Below are 21580 nucleotides of genomic sequence, written 5' to 3'. Positions count from 1 at the left end.
TGTGGTCTACATCAGTGTGAACTAGGATATTGAAGACTTGGTTTACTAGGTTCTTTAATTATCAATGAGAAACCGAGTATATCGTTAAGAAGTACCTTATCTCCTTCTGGGAATGTTCCTTTATCAATTTTACGTCCTTAAATTCTGGTGAAATTCCTTCTTTGAAAATAAGTTACATTAGTGGTTTACATTAAACAACTTCCATATGCCAAGTATTCTAGAGGGCATATAGATGGTGACTAGAGTAATTTTACTACTATTAATGAAAACAACAAGAATAGAAGCACAGGTTGCTTTTCTTTGGAACTTCTATGGCAAACAACAATCAGTACCTCCTGATAATCTTCACGTTATTAGATGTTTGCCTAATCTATGGCAACTCCTCAGCTGTTGATGAAGATGGAACCGGAAGAAAATCACAGCAAATGGTAAATGTGGGCGTAATTCTTGACCTGGGTACTCCGGTTGGGAAGACGGCTCAACGCTGCATATCCATGGCGCTCTCGGAATTCTATGCTAGAAATGCCAACTATCGAACAAAGCTGAATCTTACTGTGAAAGATTCTAGGAATGATGTTGTTTCTGCAGCATCAGCAGGTATTATTACTTGATCTAATTTTCATTATTGAAGCTCATTACGGTAAAACTGTAAAAGTAAAACTAGCTAGACAGACCATTCTAATTGATCTTAGTTGCTAACTTTTCCATACATGTTGTAAATGCTCAACTATTAGTGCTTTTCTCCATGAAACAAAAATAATGTTAAAGTAAATATAATTTGACATGTAAATGCTCAACTATTAGTGCTTTTCTCCATGAAACAAAAATAATGTTAAAGTGAATATAATTTGAGTGACTAGAATTAATTTTTATTTGATGAAAGTTAACAATTTGCAGTCTACTTCCATGTTTTGCAGCTTTAGAATTGCTAAATAATGAAGAGGTGCAAGCTATTATATATAGGTCCCCAAACATCAAGCCAAGCTAAGTTTGTCATAAGTCTTGGAGAGAAAGCACAAATCCCCATTATCTCATTTTCAGCCACAAGCCCTTCTTTGTCTCCAACTCTGAACCGTTTCTTCATCAGGACAGCTCTGGATGACTCTTCTCAAGTAAAAGCCATCACATCCATTGTTAAAGCATATGGGTGGCATGAAGTTGTTCTTATATATGAAGACACAGAATATGGAAATGGTTTGATTCCCTATATAATTGATGCCTTTCAACAAATTGACACCAGGGTTCCTTACAGAAGTGTCATTTCCCCATCATCCAGTCGCTTAAACATTTTGAGAAAGCTTATCAAGTTAATGGCAATGCAGACGAGGGTATTCTTGGTGCACATGACTCCTTCACTTGGTTCTAAACTCTTTTTACTTGCAAAAGGTGCAGGCATGATGAGTGAAGGGTATGCTTGGATCATAACTGATGGATTATCATCTGGGTTACATCCACTGGAGGGAAAGGTCATTGATTCAATGGAAGGTGTGGTGGGCGTAACGCCCTATGTACCAATGTCAACAGGTCTTAATGATTTTGAGATGAGATGGAAACAAAGCACTATTGGGACTACAAAGCAGACTCATTCTAAGATAAGCATATTTGGCTTATGGGCTTATGATACAGTTTGGGCATTAGCTAAGGCTGTAGAACTCGTTGAGTTGCAGGCAAATTATTCCAGTGCTTTAAAGAACAATAATAAAGGGAAAAGCACAGGTGGAATATTGAGCCAAATTGGTGTGTCTAAATCAGGTCCAAGGCTTCTCCAAACATTGCTGAGGACCAGATTTGAAGGCTTAAGTGGGAGATTTAGATTGATTGATCAACAATTTCAACCTGCAGCCTTTCAAATATTCAATGTCATGAGTAAGAGGGAGAGAGTGATTGGATATTGGACCCCCAACAAAGAATCATTTGATGATTTAGTTCAATCTGATGATCATCTTGAGTTTATCATTAAAGAACCCACATGGCCTGGAAACACCAGTACTCGACCAAAGGGTTGGGATATACCTATAGCTGGTAAAAAGTTGAGGATTGGTGTACCTGCTGTAACATATGACAGTTTTAGTGAATTTATGAAGATAGAATGGTTTCCTCACACCAATGAGCCTAAGAGCTTCTCAGGGTTCTCGTATGTTGTCTTCCGTGCAGCCTTAGAAAGAGTGCCATTTGCACTTCCACACAAGTTCATTCCATTCACCAATGGTTCATCAAGAGAGGCTGCAGGGACTTATGACGATCTTCTTTACCAGATTAAGTTGAATGTGAGTTGATTTGTCTTTTCACTTCATTAGGTTAGTTTTGTTTTTCACTTCTTTACCATGTTTAACATTAATTATAATCTGAATATGGCCATGGAAATGCAGAAATTTGATGCTGTAGTGGGAGATACAACAATCACTGGCAATAGGACGTCTTATGTTGATTTTACACTACCTTATTTTGAATCAGGCGTACGGATGGTGGTGAAAGTTAAAGATGACCAAAGAAAGAATATGTGGATTTTCCTAAAACCTCTTAGTTGGGATCTTTGGTTGACAACTGGGGGTGCCTTCATCTTTACAGCTGTTGTAGTATGGGTCTTGGAACACAATCAAAACATGGAGTTCATGGGTTCACGACAGCAACAAATTGGCACAACCCTTTGGTTTTCTTTTTCAACTCTTGTTTTTGCACACAGTAAGTATTTTGTAGATACCAGCAGATTTTTTTTTAACTTGTTGCAAATTTGTTTATCACATTACTGATAGCGTCTATTATAAGTAGTTCCATTCTGCTGACTCGTTGGCCTTCTAACCTCACACATTAGTTCAAAATTACACATAGGACTAAGCACTATTATTTTCCTTTTCTGATTGAGTTTGCATTTGTATAATTATGTTGTCCTTATATGTATTAGAGGAGAGGGTGGTGAGCAATTGGACAAGATTTGTGCTGATCATATGGATTTTTCTGGTACTCATCCTAACACAGAGTTAATTACACTGCAAACTTAGCATCACTGCTGACTGTAGAAAGGTTGCAGCCAGCAGTTGTTGATGTAAATGAACTCAGACGTAATGGTGATTATGTTGGATACCAAAAGAATTCCTTTGTACGAGAGCTTTTGATAAGAGAATTGAAGTTTGAGGAGAACAGGCTAAAGTATTATAGATTTCCGGAGGATTATCATAAAGCATTGTCTCAAGGAAGCAAAAATGGTGGTGTTGATGCTATCTTTGACGAAATCCCCTACTTGAAGCTCTTCCTGGCCAAGTATTGTGCTGGATACACTGTTGTTGGACCAACCTACAGAACTGACGGATTTGGCTTTGTAAGTCTTTCAATCTCTTTCAATTGATTTATTGAAGATGGAACATACATCTTTTAAGATAGTTCGAACATAAATAATAGTGTTCTTTAACCAAATCATTCACGTTACTCGCATATTATGTTAGTGAATTCTTCATACATGCACTTCATGGGAATTTTTCACTTGTATCCAAAAGTAATGTGGTCTCTGCAGATCTACTTAGGTTCACTGTTAAACATTTAAACTACCTAGACTGCTGGTATGGTGCTGATATTTTTCTTTTATAGTATGGTCAATAACAAACATGGTGAGATTAATTATTACCTTATTTCTTTTTGTATTTCAGGCCTTCCCAATAGGCTCCCCTCTTGTTGCTTACTTTTCAAGGGCAATCTTGAACGTGACTCAAGATCATGAGACAATGGAACAACTGCAACGTAAGTATTTCCCAGATGAATCCAAATGTCAAGATTTGAGTTCCACATTCTCTTCAGAAAATCCAAGTCTAAGCGTGCACAGCTTTGCAGGCCTGTTCATCATCACAGCAGTCATTTCAATTTCTTCATGCTTGATATATGTACTTTCCAAGTTCCTGTATAAACAGTGGCCTGTATTGAATTCCATCCATCTAGAAGCCAGCTCACTCTTGTCAAAACTATCAAAGCATTTTCATCAAAACAAAGCAACTGATCAACAAATAACTGCTTCATCTACAACAAATGCTAGAGATGGTGAAGCTTCACAGATGCTAGAGTGTTTCCACCAAGAACTAGACAATGTTCCAACAGATGAACATAAGGTGCTGTCCAGAGCAGTTAGCAGGCGTTTAGATGAAAGAGATTCGGAAATGAAGAGGATTGAAGAGGAGCAGAGAAGGATTAGGGAGGGCCATGAAGTGAGTTTGGCTCTTCTTCACAGGGCTGAACTTGATAAATTACTTAAGGTGGCTGTGCAGGAGATCATATCAGTGGAGATGGACAAGGCCATACAGAGGGCTGGGTTGTTACACTTGGGACCTTCTTTGGCTGCCCTGCTCGGAATGGCAGGTGAAACGAACAGAAGTACATCACAGTCGACAAACCAGGGGAATGAAGTGAATGCATCAACCAGTCTTCATGCAGCTACTATTGCTAATCAGGATTATGTGGCAAAGCCTGATATTTGAGGCTGGGTATAGACAGACGATTATATGTAGTCCTTTATTTTTTTATTTTTTCCTTTTGAGTTAGGACTGGTAATCACTGAATATGGTTAGTTAGCATACACTTACTAGACAAGATGTAAACGTATCTGGTATATATTAATTAGTGGAAACACCATTGTAGACGTAATAGCAGGTAGCCAGGTACATATTTAAACTACATTTTCCTTTGCCTCTCAGCCTTTTCTATCAATTAACGAAATCCATCATCGTTATCATCATCAAGTGTGTAAAAATTGGGTGATCCAATATTTCCAAGAAAACAAAATCAATGACATTCCCAATTAACAACTAAAATCAATGAATTCCCAATGAGAGGCTTGTAGTGAGGAGTTGATCTCTTGTATGTAGGCTCAATAAGTGAGCGCATGTGTTAGCAGTGAGGGTTACCTGTCCTTTGTTGGTAAGACAACATTTGATGTATGTGCCTTCTGGCCATGGATAAATGAATGAAGTTATCTCTTTTCTTCAAAAAAAAAAAAAAAAACAACTAAAATCAATGAAGGAAAGAATGAAAAATGGGTTATGTGGTTTGTGGCTGCCTAGTACGCTTTTAGTTTTACTATTTATTTTGGCCTGCAAAACCACGTAAGTGTTGCAGGAAATCAAGATATTGTGTGCCTAGTCCAAGTAGGTTTAAGATTACTTAGCCTGGTTGTACGTAATAGGGTTTAGCATATTCCTACTTGTACTCGAAAATATTGTACTTGTAATCATCTATAAATAAAGGCCCCTATATCAATGAAAGTATCTCAATTTTCTCCCGAATTCTCTTTTTCTAAAACACGTTATCAACACGAGCTCTAACCTTGATTCAAAAGCCAAAAACCCAAAACCCTATACGCTCCTTGCGATGCTTTTCCTCTAAATTTTCTCACTTGACTTATTTGACCTTTATCCTCTTATGAAATTACCATTAGCGACAACAAATTATAAAAGAAAAAATCTATCCAACTCTCATTTATGTTTTTGTGCTATTGTCAATGGTTTTAGCAAAGTGAAGTTTCCGGCCCCTTGGGGGGAGAGACGGTGTTAAAAACTCACTAGTGAAGTGATGTTTGGAATAACCGATATGTTAATACATATTTACCAACATAACCGTAAATAAAAGCCGATGATATGAATTGTTCATATGGACATGCATATAACCAACTTCTAATAAATCCATTGACAAGAGGCCAAGTTTCTCTTTGTTGCTCAGTACATAAGACTCCCTACTTTATCATCTCCGTCCACTCTGGTATATATGCAAATACAATTCCGTAATCACCATTTGATGAGTTAGCTTCTGAATGGTTGCACTGTAAGGAATTTGGGTTTTCTTTGTCTGCATGTAAATGAATTTCTTCATGAAGGCAAAAAAAAATACGGCAAAACTGAAAAATTGATGTAAAAATTTAGAAGTGGAGGTCTAAATACCAAAGAAAGAAAATATGAATGAAAGAACAAATCATGAAAAGGGTATTTCAGATATTTAAGAGATGTTTTATGAGCAAACTTTGTTATCTAGAGCGGAAAATTTTAAGAACAGTACATGAGGTATTGCCCACTCCGAATTAAGGTTTTTGTACTTTTCAAAATATCACAATGATACCTGCGTTTGAAAACCCGACACTATTTTTAGTAGGGGTGGCTTAAAATACCATACCTGCCGAAACCAGCCGCAAACCAGCCGAACCGTTGCAGTCGGCGCCGACATATTTGGTTACCGAAGCTACGGTACGGTACTGCCGTACCGAACATATGTTCACGGCTCGGTAGTGGTAGTGGTAGTGCAAATTAGAGAGGTTCGGTATTACCGAACCGACCGGATATGATGGGTTCTTATAATTTTTTAATAATTTTTATTAGTAGGATGATATGGGCCGTTCATCTCTAGCAGCAATTAATCATAATCGTTGGATCTGAGTGTGAGAGTGGGAAAACCTAAAGGGGTTGAGGTTCAGACCTCATTCTCGAAAGAAACAGCCGCTCCTCTCTCTCTCTCTCTGAGAACCCAGCCCCAATTTTTTGATTCTAGCCCCAATTATACAAAGATCTTTGCAAATCCAGTCCCAAAAACACAATCTAAGCAAGATGCGAAGCTCACCAACATAAATTTCAACCTAGATATCCTTTGATTTTCGAAATCCCCAAATCTTTCGAAAACCTAGATCAGTTGCTTGGTTGAAGCGGTTGTTCAGAGGCTTATATGGTGTTCAACTGGTGGTTCAGAGCACAACGGATTAGGTAAAATCTATCTCCTTTTAGTCTTGTCTAATTTGTAATTTTGTATGATAAAACTATTAAGTGATTTTGTACAGGCCAAGATGGTGGGAAACAAATGGGTCTGAACTTTGATAGAGTGAAGTAAGTAATCTTCTTCGATGTCTCAATTAGTCTGTTTCATTTTTTGTGAATTGTTGTTCTGAAATGAACTTGAATTTAGTTCATTTCAAGTGTTCAAGTTAAAGCTCTGCCTTTTAATCTATTTGGGCTGCTCACTGATTCAATTTGCAATTTTTGTTGTTATGCTTGTTGCTATGTCAGGGGGACTATTCCGGTTCTGCATGAATTTCAGCAGTTGGGTTATAATAGGTGTATCAGAATTTTAGTGATATTTACACAGTGGGGATGTATCAATCTAGAGCTTGGACGTGTGTGGCCGTTTTGGCCGTGTGCTTGTGCTGGTCTTCACTACAAGCTGGAGCACAAGCGCAGAATATTACCAACCCCGTAGAAGGTGATTTTGCTTATGTTTTATGCAGCTTTGCAATTTTTAGATTCCTTGTTGTTCAGCAGTTCTAGTTGTATGGGGAATAAAAGTCGTTATTGTGCATGTGTTTTATGCTTATTGGTTATATTATCAGTTTCTTTAGTCAACATGCTGTACAATTAGGAATATGTAGTTTGCTCAAGTTTATTTTGATTGTTATCTGTTTGTTTTTAGATGCAAGATTGACTTTTCTAATTACTCATGTACTTATCAACAACCCTGTATGCTTGGTAATGAGTTTGTACTTTATATAGCTATGTAAAGATTGAAACTTTAAGGGGAATGTTCTATATCATTTGTGCTTTTTATCTGAATCTAACTTGTATACCATCTGCTGCCAACATGAATGCAACTTGTATACCTTTTACTTTGAAGGAACTGCTGCACTGAGTTTGGGAGGTGCGAACTCTTCTACAACAACCGCTACTTGAAGATTTGGATGCTGCAAACCTCCAATTCAAAAATATAGCTGCTGTGTGGTTTTTGTTTAGTGATAAGAATCATCAAATCATAAGCAGATTTTTGATTCTTTGAATATTTATAGTTCCTATTTGAAGTTATGTAATATTTAAGTAGTTTAGACTTAGAAATCAGTGACATATGATTTGTGAACTTGTAAATTGTAATGTAGAACTGGAACATTATTAACTATAGCAGAAAAGCTGAGAGAAAAACATCAAGTCTGGAACTCACATCTCCATAAGAAAGTGAGGAATAGACTTGATGAAGAGGTATTTATTCAGAAAATTGCAGAGAGTTGAGTATTAAGTATTTGGTAAAAACTGCCCAGAAAAAATTGGCTTAAAACAGGCTAGAATGAATAATTGGGCTGAAAAAAAAACCAATCAGTATTAGGCCCATTCATCTATTTCGGTTGGGCCCGAACCGAAACTAAACCGACCGAAAAGTCGGTAACCGAAAGCTTCGGTATTGACTTTTTTTGGCACGGTAGTGGTACTGAGTTTGAGCATACCGACAGGATTCGGTCGATAGTCGGCTCAGCCCAAAAAACATGGTAACCGTACCAAAGCCAGCCCTAATTTTTAGCACATACCGTCAATAACTCTGTTACTCGGACATATTTTTCAAGGATAAATTTGTTTCTTCATCAGGAATGCTACCTGCACGTGATGCTCTTTCATTTTTCTTTTATTTCATTCTCTCTTGGCCACCCACTTACTGACACCTCATCACCCATTCATTCCGTATCCTGTTCTCCTCTCTCTCTCTTCACGAAACCAAGCATAGCCACCACAATTTGATGATTCTTGTCTAACACCAACACAACATTGTTCAATCGGCTCCAATTACCGGTTTGGAGGTCAATTGTCTGAGCCGCAATTACATTTTTCATCTTTGACAAACTCTTCAACACTATAACATCTCTCATTCTTGTATGGAATTGACTCTGAGAAAGGCAATTTCGTCTCAATGGGTATGGCTTTGAGCTTGCGCTTGTGTTTTCTGAACTTTCTTGACCTATGATACTTAGATTTCGAAATTTTGGTATGATTTGAGTTTGTTGGGTTTTGGAGAGAGGCCAAATGGGTCTTCAAGAACATGCGTGCATTTTCTTCTTTCACCACATATATAACAGAAGAGGACTGAAGCTTCGAAGAAGAAGAAGAAGAAGAAAAGGGAGGGGCTCATATTGGGAAGGGTTTTCCGGCGAGATTCGACAGGGGTTTGGCGGGAAAGGGGAGAGTGATGCAGAAGACATAGAAGTTATTGTAGACCAAAAGGAGAATGAGATTCAGAGCAAGAAGAGAACTAAGTAGGTTTAGAAGAACAGAAACTGTGTCAGTATTTAGGTTTAGGGATTTTTTTTTTTTTTTTTGAAAGAGATATTGGGAAAAACCCACACATATTTTTCTATCAATTTTTAGGTTGTGAAACAGGATCAGTATTTTCTATCTGTGACCTAGCGCTCTGCTAGGGTTTGGGGAAGGCCTCTGTTCTCTTCCCTATCTGCCGTCTTCGATGGTTGTATTCCGATTTGCTTGTCTAATCGGCTTGTGTTCTTACTTTCTCTTCGTGCGTGGTGTGTTTCACCAGAGCACTTTTGGCTGGGTCGAGCCGTGGGCGGTGGCTATCCCTAGCGTCGAGAGCGGATCATTGGATCTAGAGTGGTCTAGATCAGATTGGGTTCTCACTGAGATGGCGTCAGCTTGGCTGGGTGTGGTTTTTCCTTCCGAAGGTGGTTGGGTGGTTTGTCGGACGATGACTGTGTAGCTATCAGATCTGGCCTTACAATGAAAGATACAGGAATGTATGTGGAGGGTGGTGGCGACTCAACTTTTTTGGGTTATGCCATACGCAGTTCTCTACCGGAGGCGATGAAGCATAGCGTGGTATTGGAATTGGCGGAGCGTGTTGACCAGAAGTCGTCTCCGAGTGATCTGAATTTAGTGGCGGCCTAGGTGTGTTTCGATCCTGGAGATGAAGCAGTCTCGACAGGGATGACCCATAGTGGCGGCAGCGGCGATTTGCTTGGCTGTGGTGGAAATCGTAGGGTGCCCTCAGCAATTCTGACCCATTGGGCCTGGCACAGGTTGGTGGGTTTGAAGAATGGCTGGATGTGGGTAGGTAGGGTCCAAAGTCTTCTTAGGGCCTGGTCTGTCTTTGGAATAGGGGTGGAGGGTGATTATTCATTTCCTACTCCCTTTATGTTTAGGGTCTCTATGGCGAGGTTTCTTAGTTTTTGTTAGAATAAAAGTGCGTGAACTTACCAAAAGGTGGGTGTATTCGGGACTTTGTGGGATTTTATTCTTCTAGAATATGTTTTCATGAGCTTCTAAGGGACGATTCTTTCTGACGACCCCATAAGGGTGTTTCGTTTTTGTACTGCTTGCTGAATTATAATGAAATGGCTGACCTATTTTCTCTCAAAAAAAAAAAAGTACCAAAACTGTGTCATGTTCTCAAACTCAAATACCATTGTGATATTTTAGGAAGTTTAAAAACCTTAATTCGGAGTAGCCTCATCTATTGTTTTTGAAATTTTCTCTAATTCTTGATCTTAGTTCCGCTTGTTTTTATTTCTAAACCGACCCCAATCTTTCTGGTTTAGCATGGCTGGTAAGGCCAGCCGGACCAATAGGGGCTATTGACTGCACAAAACAACTACACAGGTCTTAGCTAACTGCTAACGTGCACTTGCAGACACTAAAGCTCGAGAATATAAAACCCGTTGGAGGAAAGAAAATGGGGAAAAAAAGAACGCAATACCACACTCAATTAATCCCGTTTGATGTTGTATATACTATATACATTGCATCACTACCAATTTTTCTGGCGAATGTATCATTTATGCTAGTTGTTACATCTTAATAACTTATTCGTGCCGAACTAATAAATCTGGAAAACAGTACCTAACAAAGGTCTAGAAAATACAATGGCGATTTTAACTAACCAACGAATTTGATAACAAACCAATGCTTTGATACCAAGAAATATAGGCATATGGATACAATTTACAAGCACTTGGGTGGATAAATCCTCTTCACATACTTCACAGCCGTAAGAAACGCCAGCACCCAAGTAAGAATTAGTCTCCACTAATCATCGGTGATTGATAAGGAACCCTCTTAATTTCCACAAGCGTTGAAAATTCCTCGTCCATTGGCTGCTTCCATGGCTCCCCATCCATTTGCATATATGCATTTCTCCATTCCCCACCTCTAACTTCCAACCGAATTGCAGCAGCCTAAATGATACCAGTCAATTTGTACAATCCATGAGTACCAATGGAATTTAAATCCTCAACACTATGAAGCTAATAAGAAATTTCCAATTTTTTCACAAAATTGTGACTCTCAATTCACATTTTTGCTTAGAATCATGGCCCCAAGGTTTCTATTTATTACTTTTGTTTGAATTAATCCTCCATCTTTACCAGTAAGAGTAGATAGACAACATTTTCACTGGAGTTTTGTTTATAAAAGCAAGTTCATGAGACCGGATCAAAAAATTTCTGTGACAGCCAAAGGGGTACATTCTACTTAACTTTTATGTAATATTGCTGTAAGAAAATTTAGAGTTCTATAATAAAGCTTAACTAGTAAATGAATCAAGTCTATAGTGAGCAACTAGGACGGACAACAAAAGCTTGTATCTCAAGTGAATAAAACTTCACTTTCATCTCAAAAATAAATAAATAAATAAACTATGACAGGGGTAGACGTTAGAAAATTAGAGCATCAACAGATAATGAAGCAAAATACGCACAAACACACAAACACAACATCATTCAGGAGTTCAAAAATGCATCATGAAACATGAAACTTTTGCATGTTAATAACATCCTGCTGTTATCAATATTTTAAAAGGCCTTACTTTTGCATGTTTGATATAAATGTGATATTAATAGCATGTAAACAGTGTTGCTGTACCTGGGCAATATGTTTGGCAGAGATGAGTTCAACCATAACAAATGATGCATGCCATCCTTGTTTCAGGCCAAAAATTTCTAGAAGACCATCATCAGCATGGGCCTCCACAAAGCCTTTCTGAACAACAAAATTTAAGCTAACCACCATTAGCTTGGAATTCAGGATTGCTCTTTTAAGCATGATTTCATAACAAACCAAATGAAAGTTGCGATTGGCCTGATTGCACTGTCATGATTTCAGGAAACTTTCTTGTATACTGATTGAAAGTTGTGATATATAAACCAATCATGACAAAGTATATAAATTTCAGAAAAAAATTCCAGGCATAAGGAAGCTGACAAGGAAACCTGAAGTTGCAACTGATCATAGAGAACAAAATATGTGTGCTAACACTCTTAAACACACAGCAAAACTCATCCTCCAAAGTAACACCACATCATTTCAATAAAAACTTATGGTACCTTTTCCAAGTAATCAGGCTTCAGATTACCCCATGGGTTTCTTCCGCTCCCATAGTTATGAAGATTCAGAGCAACAATTGCCCTTACACTGACAGAAAACAACATAACAATATAAGATGTTGCAAACAGAAAAAATAAAAAAAAATGGAAACATCTGCGCTTTACAAGTTCATGTCTGTCAGCTTCTAAGTTTGTATCAATTTACATTCAGGAGACATAATAACAAACAAAGATACAGATTTGAAATATGCAGTCACAGATAATGACCAAGGAAGGAAACTTCCTTTCCAGTGTAGTGTTACAGGATCATATTAAAAGAAAAAGATAAGTGAAGATAAATAAATATATAATAGTAATAATAATAATGATAATAATAAGTACAAAGGTTTATATATGCCAATCACATATATGTTATCAGAACTATACCCAAAGAAAGAAAGAAAGAACTGCACCTTGACGGCACTGGAATCTGCTCCCATTCTGAGCAATTAACCTTTTTAACATGCATCCTTAGGATATTCTTTAGTCCCCTACAACCAGATAAATAATTGCATACACATGAGAGAGAGAGAGAGAGAGAGAGAGAGAGAGACCCAGTCTTTGAAACAAATAAAGCTAAATCAAAGTGGAAGGAATGTCTGTGGTTTGATATCTAACTTCAGTGCGGGTAAAGTGGCTTAGAACAATTCATGTCTAACTTCTATAATAACCTCACATTTCTAAAATGATTATTAAACTTTTTTAATGTGAAAGGAATGTATGTGGTACTTTATACTCTGTTAGACAAGGAGAGTTCTCTTGTATCGTAGAATAGATCAAAAAGGGCAAAAGATAATTAGGAATACAGCTTATAAAAACATCCTACTAAATCAACATAATATATTGGACAGTACAAAACTGAACGACAAGGAGAGAGCAACACCAAAGTAAACAAATACTGCTTTAGTTTGGAGATATCAAACCTTAAACTTGGATTACTTGTGCAAGGTGTGAAGAACCAGCCTTGTGTGCAACTGTAACCAGAGTAAACCAACTGCAATAACAGACTAATCATGACAATGCTAAAACATGATTGTATGATTAAATAATAATCTGTATTTCTAACTTCATTGTGTAACATTTAAATAATACTAAAATAAATAAATAAATCAATAGCATACAAGTTTCCAATATCTGTTATTTCTGGAATTCCAGCGATCAAGAAGGAAACTTTGTGCTAAAATGGACACTATTCTACTCAAATATTCAATAAGCTCTGCAAATAATATCATTGCTAAAAAGCATGCCACAAAGGAATTTCAAATCATATATAATGATAGAGGTATTCAATCAAACCTTATTGGAATTGGACCCTATTACTATAGAGCAAGCAAGCAAAATAATTCAAATCATATATAAAGAGAGATTAAACTTCAATCAGACCTTATTTGAAATTGGACCTTGTGCAAGATAGGGTTTCTCGTTTCTTAGATGGTGGAATCCATAAGCTACTTTGGCATCCATCCCTGAATAAGCAAATAACAAAAATCTATAAGTGTGACGTACAACAGAGCTCCTCATAAGCAAGAACACATAAGGCTGCATCCAGTGCAAAGACGGTGGAGAAAATTTACAACCAACATAATCAGCATCTTCATATAATCGTTCTCAACCAGAATATTTTGTACAACAGAATTATCATCATAGGTGAATGGGTTTGAGAGTCTACACATTAGATACAAAACACTCTTCCCTGACCAACCACAGATATTTGTTTATGATAAGGTAGAGGTAAGAAACATTTTGACACCTAAAAAGGATGTGCTGGCAACTAGATCCATTGTCAATATAATATGATTACTTCTAGAAGTGCCATTTGTTGCAAGAAAAGGAAAAAGAACCAAGATCAACACGCTAACACAAAAAAGGGATTGGATATACAAATCATACTTCGGAATAGACTTTCTACTCAACAGCTAAGTACTCACACACTCAGATACGTTCTGCACAGAAGCTTATATGATATGCGACGTGCATGCAACATACTATCACTATTCAACCACATACACCAGTTTAAAAGTCATGGGTGGATCAATAAATATAGCCATTCTACAATAAGTTTACATACCTATGCTAAAGTAATTATAAAACACTCCTTCGTAGCAAGTCCGTTTCTCAGGCAACCGCCCTTGAATTTCCAAACCCTGCAGTCACCAGAAAGTGTCAAACATAAAACATAGAACTATTGTATCCTTAACAACATATAAACAAAAATCTCACCAAGCACAAAAACTGTTTATAGCAAACAAGAATATGATACTCTGGCAACAATAGTATGTATTCAAGCATTATTTTCTAAACATATTTCATCCATTTTCCCAAACTAGCTCCCTATTCCATAACTTCTTGAGCTCCTATTCCCTAACCACAATACTTCGTTCTCAAAGGATACACTACCAGTATCCAAAAATGTTAGATCTAACTAATTATAGATACAGAAAATAGGAGGAAAAAAGCATTTCACATTATTTCAAAGAGGAAAAGATAATGCCAAAGCAAGTTGGGTATAATATTTTGAAAAAAAATACATCAAAGCAAGTTGATGAAGATAAAGCTCCAGCAGTCAATGTCAGCAAATTTCTTAGAGCATTTTAGCCAATTCCTGGAAAGGATTCATGGGTTAGTCAGATCAAAAGAGGGAAAAGGTGACGTAGGTGATTCTAATGGATTATTGGTGAAAAGTATTTTAAGTGACTAGGATAATGTTAGGGAGTGGAAAAGGGATGTTGTACTTGCAGAGACATTATATGGGCCTCTATCAAATAAGAAGGAAAATGTAAAATAGAAGAAAATACCTTTAAGAAACACATAATTTCATTCATTGAAACTCAGATTGGCTGTACAAGAGTCTTATTATGAGGTTCCAAGAGATGGTCTTATATATTTCTTTCAAAAGATAGTCCTGTTTTTATAAGCTTAAGTCTCGTTTTCAGAAGATAACACAATCAGATACAGAGATTTGAGCAATACAAAAACTGAATTTATACCCAGACAAGTAACGTGAAATCATGACAGGCATTTGCATAGTATTTCACATGTGAAGGAATTATTTGTCAAAATTTAAGATTGGGAAGGTAAACCCAGTAATAGTGCTAAACAATGCAAAAGGCAGAATTCAAGTACCGGATTTACAACCTCATCAAGAGTGCACTCGTCGGCAAGCTTCAAAGAATGAGGTGGTTCCAAAACTGCACCATCTGGCATTTGTATTAGAATATTCCAACTGCACCATTCAAAAACAAATATTAATGTAACTGTTAGCTTGACCAAAACCCATATTTAAGTTGTATTCTTGTTACTACGAAGTACAAAGGGAGCTGGCTATGAGAACGGGACTTCATCCCAGATTATACAAATAAAATGTACCTAACAAATTATGGGTATATAGGGTACAAACTAGTGACTGTTATTTCTATTCATTACAGGAAATAATAATTCCAAAGAAAAGGGACTTGCCATCAATTTCATATACTTTTCCATCTTTTCATCTCGTGTTTCAAGCACAAGCATTAAGCATCTAATAACATAAATCCTAAACCCATGTTCTTGTTTCAAATTATCTCCCCTCCGTAGGTTTTGGTAACGTTTTAAAGTATCTTGGGGTTAGTCATTAGACATCTGAGAAATTAATCAGGCTCAATTCAACCCACAACATTGTCCACAGGGTAGAAAAAGGAGCCTGCGTCTCAACTGCAGCCAATTCATCAAACTTCTTGGAAAGGATACAGATGGACACATAACTGAGATGGCGAGTTGACTGAACTAAACCATTTCAAAAACACAGTGAAGAGTTGCACATATTTATCCATTTCAGGTGAAAAATTAACGGTCCTGAATCAAACAAAATTTCAGTACGTACAAACAAATTCTAAATTCACGGATCATTCGCTGGGCATGATTAGACAGATTGTACAGGTACATCTAATTCAGATTATACAGATTGTGAGCTATTACTAGAACGTACCTATCCAAACGACAAAGAGGACCTGTAGTAGCTCTGAAAAGAGTTTTTTTTATGGCTGATTTCCAGGCGAAAGGGAATGAGCCACCCTGGTGAGAACATATAGACACAATGCTTAGTCATACAAGAAAAATCTCTAAACAATCCAAACTCACAGCAGAAGAAAGCTTACCCAACCAAAACTCCTAGACAGATCATTTCCCGTTCCAAGTGGAATAATTCCTACTGGAGGAACTGGTTCCCTGCCCTGCTTCTGAAGCTCAGATAGACAACCTAGCACCCAACCAACTGTCCCATCACCCCCTGCAACCTGCCCAATGATTCAAGTATATTACTGTGTCTTTTATATATTGTAGGATCTCACAATATGCCAAAATTCACAACAGTTTTCAATCTTTAGGTAAAATGTGCCCGACGTCATACCATAACCCTGATCTTTTGACGACACTCTTTTGCACACTTGTCACCAAGTTCCGCAAACCGCTCAAGACAACCCAATCCATACTGAACAAATTCATGAGGCTGCACATCTGAGAGGTCAAAAACCTGCATAACAAAATATTTCCAATTCAGCCAAACCACAATGTCTACAAATTAAATAAATATTAAAAGAGACCTCTGAAAAACAAAGCAAAAGGACTAGAAAAACAGAAAGCCAAGGAACGAAATGGGACAAGCAAACCAAAAACATAAAACAGAAATCAAACACACTTGCACTGAGTTGCAAGCATATATATATATATATAACAGCAGTCTGGCTCATTGTCAAAGACTTCATAACCTCAAACTTATAAGGTGACATACCCAAACTAATCAATATATGCGCATCTTTTACTTGACTTATAAGTTAAGTAGCAAAACGTGTTTGGTAAAATTAAATAAAGCCGCTTATTTCAAAAATTACACCATTAAACTGACGCTTATAGAAGTTGGTAAAAAAAAAACAGCTTTCATATGCTAAAAGCTACAGCCGCTTACGATTTAAGCCGAGCTATCCCAAACTGGGCCTTAAGAGCATAGAATAGCACCACTTGAGCTTCGCCTGTTCAATCATTCCCTAAGCATTTCAGATCTGATTTCAGTCATGTTTGTTCAACCTAACTAAACAGCAGAGAATTGCAACACTACCAGAAACACTAGAAGAAAAAAATCTCCCAAAGAAAAAAAAAATGATGAAGAAGAAGAAGAAACCAAAATTCTTCCACGTAACCAAAAACCCCTAAACCACACGTAAATCGTAAGAAAAAAAAAAAACACGCAAAATTCATGCACAAGTTCATAAACTATCAAAAAAAAAAAAGTTTTCGCAGAGGAAAATGGATTAATTAAAATTGTTGAAATAATAATTCAAACCCGAATAGGTCAGCAAAAAGAAAGAAACGGGTCAACCGGGTCAAAATGACGCACCTGCTCTTCGCCCATGAGCAGCTGGAGCCTCTCCTTAAGCATAGGTCCGTGTCTGCCACCGCTCTTCGGATTAATAAACACAACCATAGGCATCTCCGGCGCCGACGACTCCTCGCCATTGCCGTCGGAGGGAACGGCGACGAGGTCTCTGCTTCCGGGAAGCCGGCTCTCTCCGGCGGTCCGGTCCTTCAACCTGATCGAATCCCTCATGGCGAAGCGTATGTAGGTCGGCATCAGCAGCTTCTTCTTCAAATCCTCCTTGTCAATCCGAATCCCCGATAGGCTGCACCCCCTGATCGAGTCCATCACCGACGATCGCGCCGTCACGCGCGTCGCCGATGACGACGGAGATTCCATTTCCTTCTCTATTATCTCCGGCGTCTCTCTCTCTCTCTCTCTCAAACTACCTCTCTCTGCTTTCAAAAACCGCGTTTTGGAAAAAAAGAAGGAAAGAAATAAATAAATAAAAAAGAGGGCTCACTCTGCAATAATGGGAAGGAATCAAGTTTTGTAGAAACAGTACTTTATGGATATTAAATAATGTGGGATTCTATTTTTAGCCGTCCCTCTCCATCTTATCTCGATTTTAATTTTTAATAATATTGTATTTAAGAACGGCACAGGCGTTAAACAAAATTAAAATAAATTGGAGCGAATGGGTTTCGTTTTCAAATTTATGTTTTTTTTTCTGTTTGTCTTCTTTTTCTTTTACTAATGACCTCGGGGTTGCGGTTAATTTCGAAAAGAGGACTAGATGTAATTAACTGCCAAGGACGCTAACGCGTTAGTTTTCTTTGTTTGAGTCAAAGAGCTTCTTCGTCAATGCCAGGTCATTATGTTTAGGTTGGAGCTGGATCCTCCATTTTTTTTTTTTTTTCACTAATTTTTCTCAAACTTGATTCAGTTAAGGTCGTCGGAATACTTAATATCTCTTTAAAGGGTTAATCCCTAAAATGGCAATATGTGGGATCATGAAACAGACCAAGAAAGTTCTTATGCAAATTAATACTGCTTACAGAAATTTCAGGTATCTTTGCCTACTAGTTTAGTTAAAGTTGATTATATGATGTACACGTAATCATCTTCTCAAATAAAGTAATTTCCAAATGGTACACATGGCATCACAAATAAAAAAATAGTACCTTAAGAATTGTACTCCCCTATAATGATACCAAACATAAAGGATTACACTCATTACAGTGGGGATGAAATCTGTTGTCCCCAAAAATACTGTGCCAAACCAGTCCCCATGCATTCATTGGTCCACAAAGAATAAAATATGGAACAAAAGATTAAGAAAATATTTTCTTAATCTTTATGGACCAATGAATGCATGGGAACAGGTTTGGCACAGGGTATTAGGGACAGCAGATTTCTTCCCATTACGGTGTAAGAATGGTTGTAAAGTTGTTTATGACCAAAAAACTTTGTTTTTTCTTTTTGACATGTTATGACAAAAGAATGTATAGTATATGCATTAATGCATATGACACAGTAACATGAACCACACCAAAGACATCCACATAAAAAAAATAAATGGATGTGGATTTGTTGCAGATTAACTATGATGTAATCTCAGATTATGGGATATGATTTTGGAGAACGATCAATTGAAAACAACTTGCATGCTACTAATTAGATGGGTGGATGTTAAATCGTCTGTTAGTTGCAATCTTTGAATGAATTGCAACCTCCATCCGCATTCCATGCCCTGTAATAAAGATATTGTTGCATTTACGAACCACCACATTTCATTGCATGTAAAGTTAGGGTGTGTGATCGATATCCGATGTGGGCACATTTCTTTTCTCCTTTTGAAATCCTCACTTCATCTATTTGTAAATTTGCTTCTGTGATCTCTACATTTTTAGTTTTACAAATAACCTACTATATAACAGATTAGAAAGTTTCTTTTCTTTTCTTTTTTGTTTAAGTAAAAAAAAAATTATATTTGTAACCTGATCTAATTCTAACTCAATTTCCGAATTCTCTAATAAGTAATAACTTGATCCTAATAAATACCAATGTTTATTGTTGGTTGTTGGTGATTGATTGTATATAGTAATGTGCATTCATAGATGGGTCCTTGACCAATAGCACCAAAATGAGCAAAAGTTATCTCACTTACCCCAGCAACAGATTTTTATTCCCACTAACCCAATTTAAAATAAAATTACTATTCTGTCCTCAGCTTAATTAATGAATTACACACTGCCACTCATAATCTCTGTCTCATCCCGATCTCTCTCTCTCTCTCTCTCTCTCTCTCCCCCCAACTGACCTCCGGCTCCGGTAACGTTCCAGACCCTCCGGCAATGTTCCAGGGCCTCCGGCGCTCCACCCAGGCCCTCCCGCGTTCGCCCAGCCCCTCCTGCGCTAGACCCAGCCACTCCGTCGTTCGACGTTCGACCTAAGCGCCATTCCGGCGTTCGACGTTCGACCCAGGCGCCATTCCGGCGTTCGACATTTGACCAAGGCGCACTGGATCCAGCCCCTCCGGCGTTCGGCGCTCTACCCAGGCCCTCCGACGCTAGATCTAGCGCCTCCGGTGCTCAACCAAGGCTCTCCGTCAAAGTCGCCGGCGATGTTCTCATCGAGCAATAGCCCACCAAGTCCGACGCCGGCAGGTTTGTTGCCTGAGGGTGCTTTGGTCTTGGGTGCCCAAATCTTTTTTTTTTTTTTTGTAAACTGTGGGAAGAAATCCGAGAAGGAAAGCAAAAAAAAAAGTTGTATTAGAGGCAAATCAAAATGGTGTTACTTCTGTTTTGCAACAGAATGCCCGAAAGGAAAGAAAACAGGAAAAATAATATTCTATTGCTCCCCAATAGACGTCTACTGGGGGGCAATATACGTCTATTGGGGAGCAATAGACATTTGAATTGATGTAATCTACTCGTTTTTTTGCTTAATCAAAGTTTTATTTATCTAATTTTAGGAAGATTAGTTCCCATTCTGGCTATCGAAAGTTCTATTGTGGGGCAATAGACGGCTATTGGGGGGCAATAGACGTTTTGAATTGATGTAATCTCCTTGTTTTTTTTCTGTAATCAAAGTTTTATTTGTCTAAATTTAGGGAGATTAGTTCTCATTCTGGTAATTGAAAGTTCTATTGGGGGGGCAATACATGGCTGATAGTCGTCTATTGCCCCCTTGGGGGGCAATAGACGTCTATTAGGGGGTAATAGACCTCTATTGCCCATCTATTAGGGGGCAATAGATGTCTATTGGGGGCAAAAAAACTTTCCGGTGAGATTTTCAGCAAATTCCGGTGGGCGGCAGCCGGTGACCGGAATCCGGCGAAAGTTGACCGGACTCCGGCGAAGTCTCCCATGGTTTCTCTCTCTTCCATTTTCTCTCTCTCTCTAAGTAACAAAGGGGTGAGGGTAAAATGGTATTAAAAAAAATTAAAAAAAAAAAAAATCTTAATGGAGTATTAGGGAAGACCTCCTTAGAGTGTTTTGGGTAAGAGAGAATTAAAAAAACTTAATGGGGTAAGTGAGAAAAAAATCTCTAAAAATGGGTAAATTGACAAAATCCCTTCATAGATTCCATCCACTATGGGCCTAGTCTCTCTCCATGCTTCACATGGGAAGCCAGAGGATGGGATTCTTTATTTCTTTTCTTTCACAGCCAATGGCATTGTCCCAACTCCCAAGTCTCAACCCCCAAGTAATGTATCTTTTTTCTTTTTTCAATTACATAATGCATCATCAAATTTTTTATATCTTCTTTTAGGGCCCATATTGCACATGTTTTTCTAAAGAATTTTACACGAGATGGACAATAGTCCTTTTTAGGATGCTTGACAACTATTTGCTTCAATGATTGCGCTTGAGAAATTCTTCCATTTGGTACAAGCTCAATATCAAAATCATTAAATTCTTCCTTTGGATACAAGCTAGTGTTATATGATAATTCAATATCAAAACCACTAACATGTCTTTAATATGTTCAATGTTTTATATTTAAGAATTAAAAACTTATAATTTTTACACGGTACACATTTGGGATCTTCACCTAATAAGGTAATAATAGATAACTTATATCAAATATTACATAATATTTTAGTG

General features: G+C 37.6%; 1 protein-coding gene, 1 long non-coding RNA gene and 1 pseudogene across 3 annotated transcripts; 2 read left to right on the top strand and 1 right to left on the bottom strand.

Moving 5' to 3' along the window:
• The first annotated feature begins 223 nt into the window (after positions 1 to 223).
• LOC133711619 (glutamate receptor 2.8-like) lies at positions 224 to 4656 on the top strand (annotated as a pseudogene).
• Positions 4657 to 6470: 1814 nt separating this feature from the next.
• On the top strand, positions 6471 to 8222 carry LOC133708023 (uncharacterized). Its single transcript, XR_009845517.1, has 4 exons — positions 6471 to 6725; positions 6800 to 6845; positions 7026 to 7218; positions 7627 to 8222. It is a non-coding gene; the product is annotated as an uncharacterized LOC133708023 (long non-coding RNA).
• Positions 8223 to 10456: 2234 nt separating this feature from the next.
• LOC133708815 (diacylglycerol kinase 4-like) lies at positions 10457 to 18003 on the bottom strand. Of its 2 annotated transcripts, none has more exons than XM_062134344.1 (12): positions 17511 to 18003; positions 16527 to 16649; positions 16276 to 16413; positions 16107 to 16192; positions 15266 to 15365; positions 14211 to 14286; positions 13526 to 13608; positions 13066 to 13136; positions 12556 to 12633; positions 12104 to 12191; positions 11643 to 11759; positions 10457 to 10957 (listed from the first exon to the last, which is right to left on the bottom strand). In XM_062134344.1, the coding sequence occupies exons 1-12, from the start codon at positions 17865 to 17867 to the stop codon at positions 10799 to 10801; spliced, it is 1476 nt and encodes a 491-aa protein (XP_061990328.1). In that variant the 5' UTR covers positions 17868 to 18003; the 3' UTR covers positions 10457 to 10798. The 2 variants fall into 2 exon arrangements, with proteins under 2 accessions (XP_061990328.1, XP_061990329.1); XM_062134345.1 differs by having other exon boundaries at positions 15278 to 15365; positions 17511 to 18001.
• Positions 18004 to 21580: the final 3577 nt, after the last annotated feature.

Source organism: Rosa rugosa, chromosome 5 (assembly GCF_958449725.1).
Source record: "Rosa rugosa chromosome 5, drRosRugo1.1, whole genome shotgun sequence".
Taxonomy (NCBI): Eukaryota; Viridiplantae; Streptophyta; class Magnoliopsida; order Rosales; family Rosaceae; genus Rosa; species Rosa rugosa.
This window is presented reverse-complemented; position numbering and strand designations above follow the sequence as displayed.

Excerpts from the sequence above, each read along its gene's own strand:
- LOC133708815 (XM_062134344.1), bottom strand. The coding sequence starts at position 17,867 with ATGGAATCTCCGTCGTCATCGGCGACGCGCGTGACGGCGCGATCGTCG. Across the intron at positions 16,650-17,510 it reads TGCTCATGGGCGAAGAGCAG|GTTTTTGACCTCTCAGATGT; the intron begins GTGCGTCATTTT and ends TTTGTTATGCAG. Across the intron at positions 16,414-16,526 it reads GTCAAAAGATCAGGGTTATG|GTTGCAGGGGGTGATGGGAC; the intron begins GTATGACGTCGG and ends ATCATTGGGCAG.